Source organism: Vespula vulgaris, chromosome 9 (assembly GCF_905475345.1).
Source record: "Vespula vulgaris chromosome 9, iyVesVulg1.1, whole genome shotgun sequence".
In the NCBI taxonomy this organism is placed as follows: domain Eukaryota; kingdom Metazoa; phylum Arthropoda; class Insecta; order Hymenoptera; family Vespidae; genus Vespula; species Vespula vulgaris.
This window is the reverse complement of record NC_066594.1, coordinates 2,190,600-2,196,743: the sequence shown is the minus strand read 5'-3', so window position 1 is coordinate 2,196,743 and position 6,144 is coordinate 2,190,600. Positions and strand designations below refer to the sequence as shown.

The following is a 6,144-nucleotide window of genomic DNA, read 5'->3' as shown; positions in this document are numbered from 1 at the left end:
GTTTCAAAGTCGACTCGAGTAATAAAGGTGGGATAGGTAGGGGCGATCACTTTCTCCAGGTCGAGGTAGAACGTGCCGAGTTCTCTCCAGCACTGACTTCATGAACATTCAAACGAACATCAGCTTTTTACCAACGAAGTCAAGTGGACGTCGAATTTGATAACTTATTTTTTTTCTCTTTCTCTTTTTTTCTTCTTTTTTCTTTCTTCCTCCGAAAGAAATTTTGAGGAAGTTGTCCAATACGATGAATAATATATCAATTACGTTCATTATCTGTCAACGTTAATCTATCATCGAACTATACATCATCGAAAGTGTTGAAATTTTAAGTGTTCGGTGAAACAAATAATAAATGAGTTAGAGTGTCGATACTTACACATTATTTTTCAATTTCATTAAATAAAATCCACGAAATGCTACTGTCAAAGATATTATACGTCTTCGTTGGATTTTACATCGTCCTGTTATCCATGGTCGATTCGATGCCACAAGATGCTCCGTCATTCGAACTTCCAATACAACTTATTGGCTTTCCCATTATCATAGCCGCCGTTAGGGTATCGAATTTTATTAAAAAGTTGGCTTATTCTTTGAATCCAGGTAAGAGATTTTTTTCGAAGATAGTGTAACTAACTGTGACGTATCTAATTTGACTGGTTCGTTCTCTCTAACGTTTCTTGAGTAAGAAAAAAAGTAACAGTAAGAATGTCTCTTACGGTTCGTTAAGTTAACACGCTAAATAAGAACAGTTACTTCATAAATACGTGTAATCCACTAGCTTTAATCTTTCGTTGGCGTTCTAACGAGCCCGAGATTTTTGAGAAAGAGAAAGTTAATTAGATATATCGCGTAATATATAATCTATTTCGAATGTGATTAATATTTTATATGATATAATTTGATTTGATTTGATTCGATCACTTTTTTTTATGTTATCTACAGAGACCTATGCGAACAGAACTAAACGAATGACACGTTTGATCCACGACGAAGAGATTTTAAATGTTGGACAAATCGAAAAGAAGCTCGTTGAAAAACTCGGTAACAATGTATGCGTTTACGAAAGAATATGCGCTAAATATGCTACGAAAACGTTACAAAGAAGAAGCAGAGAACGTGTCCTAGATTGGGACGTTATATTCAGGTATGATTAATGCGAGTGATGATCTTTAGTAATTTATCATTTCTACTGATCATTTCCGATGATCTTTAGTAGTTCGTCATTTCCGAGCTATACGGATAACACGAAGATTAGTTTTCTATATTTTTTCTTCTAGTTGATGCAAGCTCTAATTATCTTAATATATGTAACTAATCGATCTGTTGAAAAAAATTTGATTCGATCTGATTTACAATGTTCGTTCTCTTGTAACGAGGTTACAAAAGAAAGAAAGAAAAATAAAAAATTCTATGAATATTTATTACGTCCTCGTTATGTCGAATGAACGTGATATACTTGAAAAGTGAGTAAAAAGGGAAAAAAGAATAATATAAAAGAATTACAAGTAAACGTGAACAAGATCGAATACAAGGTAGCTTCGTGGTTTGATATCAACTATCAGAGATATATTTTCTCTGTTCTTACTTAAATCGAATAGTCTTACATTCGTCGACGTAATAGAAATCCATGCAACTCAAGAACTTACGTGGTTCAAAGACTCTCCTTTCGAACTTACGTTATTCAGTTGTAAGTAACGCCAGGAGCAGATAGCCTTTAATGGCAACTCCACGAGGGCCCTAATGCATCCTGATAACTCTCTTCCTACCATTGGCGTCGAGTGTATCGTTGACGAATATCTTTACTCCTTTAGATGATTAAATTATATCAATATTTTTCTGTCGAATTCATCCTCACGTACATCTCTCTATGATCTTTTAATTCAATATTAAATATACTTGCGTTATATCGATTTCGACACAATATACTATCCGATATATCAATCGTAACATATCGTTAAATTTCATTCGTGCTACTTGTAAATCTCTATATCTTGCAACAGAAAAAAAAAAGAAATAAAGAAAAGAAGAAGTAATTACCTCGAAAACTAGTATCCCAATTTTACACGTGCACTCGTAAAAAGGACGAAATTTTTAAGTTTTTACGCCATTGTGCTTTCAATCACGTAGACACAACTGTAGGCACCTACGAAGTTTTCCATCTAACGCTTTTACGATTACTTGACTTTGTTGTATATATATATGTGTGTGTGTGTGTGTATACATTGTATATATATATATATATATATATATATATATATATATATATATGTATGTACATAGACGCACGTATAATACGTAGATTCTCTCGAAGAGCTGTCACGTTATCTACTATTCGAAAATGCCTCGAAGCTGAAAATATGTAGCACGCGTCGTTCTCGTCTTCTTGGTACACGCTCGAAACATCCTATAATCTGTCCTGTCACCTGCGAATGCTTCCTCGCACGCACTCACGAAGATGAAGTAGACAGAGAAAGAAAGAAATAAAGAGAAATAAAGAGAAAGAAAGAAAGAGAAAAGAGATAAATCGGAGATTGGTACTGGCAGGAACTGGCGTCTAGACGAACTTAACGGTCCATGGACGAAGGATCTAACATTCACCTTCTTCTTCTTGTTCTTCCTTTTTGCGTCTTCTCCAGAGATCCTCGAAAGAAGGGATTTTGTCCTTTGAGATTATCTCGAATCGGTACATTCTTCCATCGACAAAAACACGATCTTCGATATAAATTATACAAAGAATATATTACAAATCAAAGATCAATCGAAAATTATATTAAATAAAAAACTATCGGATTATCTTATCTTAATAGATCGATATACGTAGCTTCGTATTACGAATTTATATAATTATTACGATCAATATAATTTATTCGTACGCACATAAATGTTACGAGAGATCTTACAGTATTCGTCCTTCGTTTTCTTTCTTTTCTTTTTTCTACAAATCGATTACTAATAACGATCTTCATTTTTATTATGGAAATAATTAAAACGCATAAAATGATAAACGTTCGTTTAAAATTACTTTACCTTTGTATTGTCCTGTACGTTTGTAATTTCAGAGAATATAAATCGTCGCCAAATCCGATGAAAGAGAATTACCTTTTGAGCGTCTTCCTTGGAGATGTTATTGGCAGTCCGAGGCTTTGCCATCAACTGGCGAAGAGAGGAAGAGCTTGTGACGATGATACTCCGTCGGATTAACTGAGAAGGACGTTACGAGAACGGAAGAAGGTCGTGTGGCTTCGCGAGGGATTGTAAATATTATGATGCCATAAACGTTACACTGATCACCAACCAGTTCTTCCTCGTATGAAAATATTGTTTTTCTTTTCTTTTTGTTTTCTTTTTCTTTCTTCTTCTTTCGTTGATATCGAAATAGAAGCGCAAAATTTATATCTACGCATACGTACATACATATACACGCATACATATATATATATATGTATGTATGTATGTATGTATGTATGTATGTATGTATATTTGTTCGTTATATTTTTCTCATGTTATTACTATTATATAAAAATCAATAATGTAATGGATTACCTAATAATACGATTATAATAAATATCTGTTTATATTTTACGAAAATATAGTTTGTTCTTTCATTGTATTATAAAAATGTTGAATTTTTCTTTGTCATTCATTTCTTTCTCCGATCATCCTTATACGCTTCTATTGACATTTAAAGACGATCTTCCGGTGTGATTTAGACGTAGGTATGCGAGGATATACGTGTATGTAGGTCTACAAATGGAGTGAGAGTAGTACACCCAACGAGGTTTCTTCCTACACATTACGTTGCTATATACGAACGATCGTGAAATCTCTACGACGAAGAACAGTTTCGAAGAAAGCGTCAGTTCGTGCGGAACAAAATATACTGACGATCTTACTCTCCTGACTCCTTTTTTCCTTTCATATTGATTTCGAAGTGATACTCGAGATTTGTTTATTTTCATTTTCTTTTTCCCTTTTTCTGCTCTTTCTTTTCTTTTTCATTTAACGTCGTACGATATGATATTCATTGAATAATATCGCGATGTTATTCTCGTGATCGTTAATTTCTTACGAATATGTTTACAAAATTTGCTCTTATTTTCTCCATCGCAATAATATACGTTCAAGGTCGATCTAGGAACGCTTTGTTGGAGAAAGAAACGTGTGACTTCGACGATTCTCGGAAATACTACGATTCTAAGGATTTATTACGGTAAGTTTTATTTATATTACGATAACCGAAAAATGTAAAATAATTCTATGTAATATATGAATTGATATCGATTTTTACAGATGCATGAACGTCCTAGCTTCGTATTTGGAAATACGCGAGATCGATAGATCGATCAAGGATGAATATAATAGTCGTCTACATTCCGGACAGGATTCTTCATGGACCGATTTGATCGTATCCCTGTTTAACGGCGTATCGAATCCGGTACTTATGTAAAATCGATTTATCTTTTCAACCAACGAATTATTTTTATCGACTTTCACATTTGATAGTCACATTAAAAACATATCCCGTTGATTTCTTAAAAAGAAAAGAAAAAAAATGAGAAAAAACAAAATACAAAATTTATATAAATTAAATATAAATTTATATCCCATTGTAAATCATTTGCTTGTAAATCATTTTTTGATATAATAACGATGACGATACTTTAAATTTGCAGGGCTATCAGATTCCACAATTTTCAGATACAGTAACCAATCAATACCAATCGAGTCAATATCAAACTACAGTAGGTGGACTGTCCGGCTCTTCGGGGGGTCTTAATATAAACCTCTTCGAAGCTCTTTATTCGATATCTCGCTACGATGATCTGAAGTGCGTTCCCAGAATACTTTGCGAGATGGCGAGTGGTGTTACGCCAGGAGAATCGATATACGGACGAGACACGAACCTGTTTCGCGATCTTTTTGGTAATAACGTGTTATTGAGGTTCGTATGAAATATATTACGATACATATAAAAAAATATATATAATAATTAATCGATTTATCTTTATTCTAGATTATTGACAAATTTCAATTTCGCCGAATCATCTCCTTTTTTGAGCTTTGGAAAAGCCGCTCTTTTAGGATATACAAGCAAAAGTAATCCTAGAAATTGCTATCAAGAGTATCCAAGATGTCCTAGGAATCCTGATCAGCTGATCCATTATCTCAACAACCACAACGGTGGATTCTTTCGATTTTTCAATAAACTTAATCACGGGAACAATCCTTATGCAAGACCGTATATCGTTCAAAGTGAGTACTGGCTTTATACTAAAAGATTTGAAAATAATCAAATATATTCGAATAGGGAATATATTTGAATACTTACTTCGTAATCGTTTTTTAGACGAACAGAATCAAGCATCTTCGGTAGAATATGGCTTCAAGGTCGGTTCTGATCGGACTGGAACGGGTGAACTGAAGTTCGATACCGTTGCTGAGAATGATACTCGATATTACGAGCCACGAATACGAAATCAATTAAATCGCGTTGTATTTCCAGATGAGAAACGATCGAAGAAATTCGTTGACACTTCGAACAGATTACCTAAGTCGTTCGATTTGGAATACAACGATACCGATGATGTCCAATTCGGTGGCTCGAATTTTTTTCCTCAGGTAAGAAAATGAAAAAGAAACAAAGAAAGAAATAAAAAAGAAATTATCGAAAATAAATATAGATGAATATTGTTCAATGAAGTTATTAAAGAGTTTCTTACATTTTTAGCAAACGAGAGAAGAAAAATATGAGGAATCTAATCAACTTTATACTTCGTCGGAACCATTCTTAGAATCTCAGTTCAAAACCTTCGTATTTCCAGAAAATTGAAAAAGGAAGTATGGTTCTTCTTAAGATTTCTCTTCGATGACCATCGAATAGAATAGTAATCTAGAACGCTAAAAAATCCTCTAGAAATTGATAAAATTATTGTAATCGATAAAATTGATGTACTTTTTATACAACGAAATTGAAACTCTGTTTAATCTTAGTTTTATCAAGGTTACAAAAAATAATGTTATAATGAAAGCTGATAACTTTCTCATTGAAGTTACCTGTGTTATTTTTGAATCAATCGTTTAATCATTGATATAAATCGATTTGAATCTTTTCGTGATATCGAAAGAAGAGAAAGTTATTGTCAA

The 6,144-nt window shown here is 33.2% G+C and overlaps 2 protein-coding genes and 1 long non-coding RNA gene across 3 annotated transcripts; 2 read left to right on the top strand and 1 right to left on the bottom strand.

Moving 5' to 3' along the window:
• LOC127066274 (uncharacterized) lies at positions 1–3,637 on the top strand. Its single transcript, XM_050999783.1, has 3 exons — positions 1–600; positions 943–1,144; positions 3,060–3,637. The coding sequence occupies exons 1-3, from the start codon at positions 414–416 to the stop codon at positions 3,199–3,201; spliced, it is 531 nt and encodes a 176-aa protein (XP_050855740.1). The 5' UTR covers positions 1–413; the 3' UTR covers positions 3,202–3,637.
• LOC127066284 (uncharacterized) lies at positions 2,282–3,145 on the bottom strand. Its single transcript, XR_007782349.1, has 3 exons — positions 3,028–3,145; positions 2,878–2,935; positions 2,282–2,712 (listed from the first exon to the last, which is right to left on the bottom strand). It is a non-coding gene; the product is annotated as an uncharacterized LOC127066284 (long non-coding RNA).
• A 147-nt stretch (positions 3,638–3,784) lies between the features above and the next one.
• LOC127066264 (uncharacterized) lies at positions 3,785–6,144 on the top strand. Its single transcript, XM_050999765.1, has 6 exons — positions 3,785–4,210; positions 4,291–4,435; positions 4,674–4,942; positions 5,015–5,253; positions 5,348–5,619; positions 5,729–6,144. Exons 1-6 carry the CDS (start codon positions 4,074–4,076, stop codon positions 5,828–5,830), a joined length of 1,164 nt encoding a protein of 387 aa, XP_050855722.1. The 5' UTR covers positions 3,785–4,073; the 3' UTR covers positions 5,831–6,144.

Excerpts from the sequence above, each read along its gene's own strand:
- LOC127066274 (XM_050999783.1), top strand. The coding sequence starts at position 414 with ATGCTACTGTCAAAGATATTATACGTCTTCGTTGGATTTTACATCGTC. Across the intron at positions 601-942 it reads GGCTTATTCTTTGAATCCAG|AGACCTATGCGAACAGAACT; the intron begins GTAAGAGATTTT and ends TGTTATCTACAG. Across the intron at positions 1,145-3,059 it reads GATTGGGACGTTATATTCAG|AGAATATAAATCGTCGCCAA; the intron begins GTATGATTAATG and ends TTGTAATTTCAG.
- LOC127066264 (XM_050999765.1), top strand. The coding sequence starts at position 4,074 with ATGTTTACAAAATTTGCTCTTATTTTCTCCATCGCAATAATATACGTT. Across the intron at positions 4,436-4,673 it reads TTAACGGCGTATCGAATCCG|GGCTATCAGATTCCACAATT; the intron begins GTACTTATGTAA and ends TTAAATTTGCAG. Across the intron at positions 4,943-5,014 it reads GGTAATAACGTGTTATTGAG|ATTATTGACAAATTTCAATT; the intron begins GTTCGTATGAAA and ends TCTTTATTCTAG.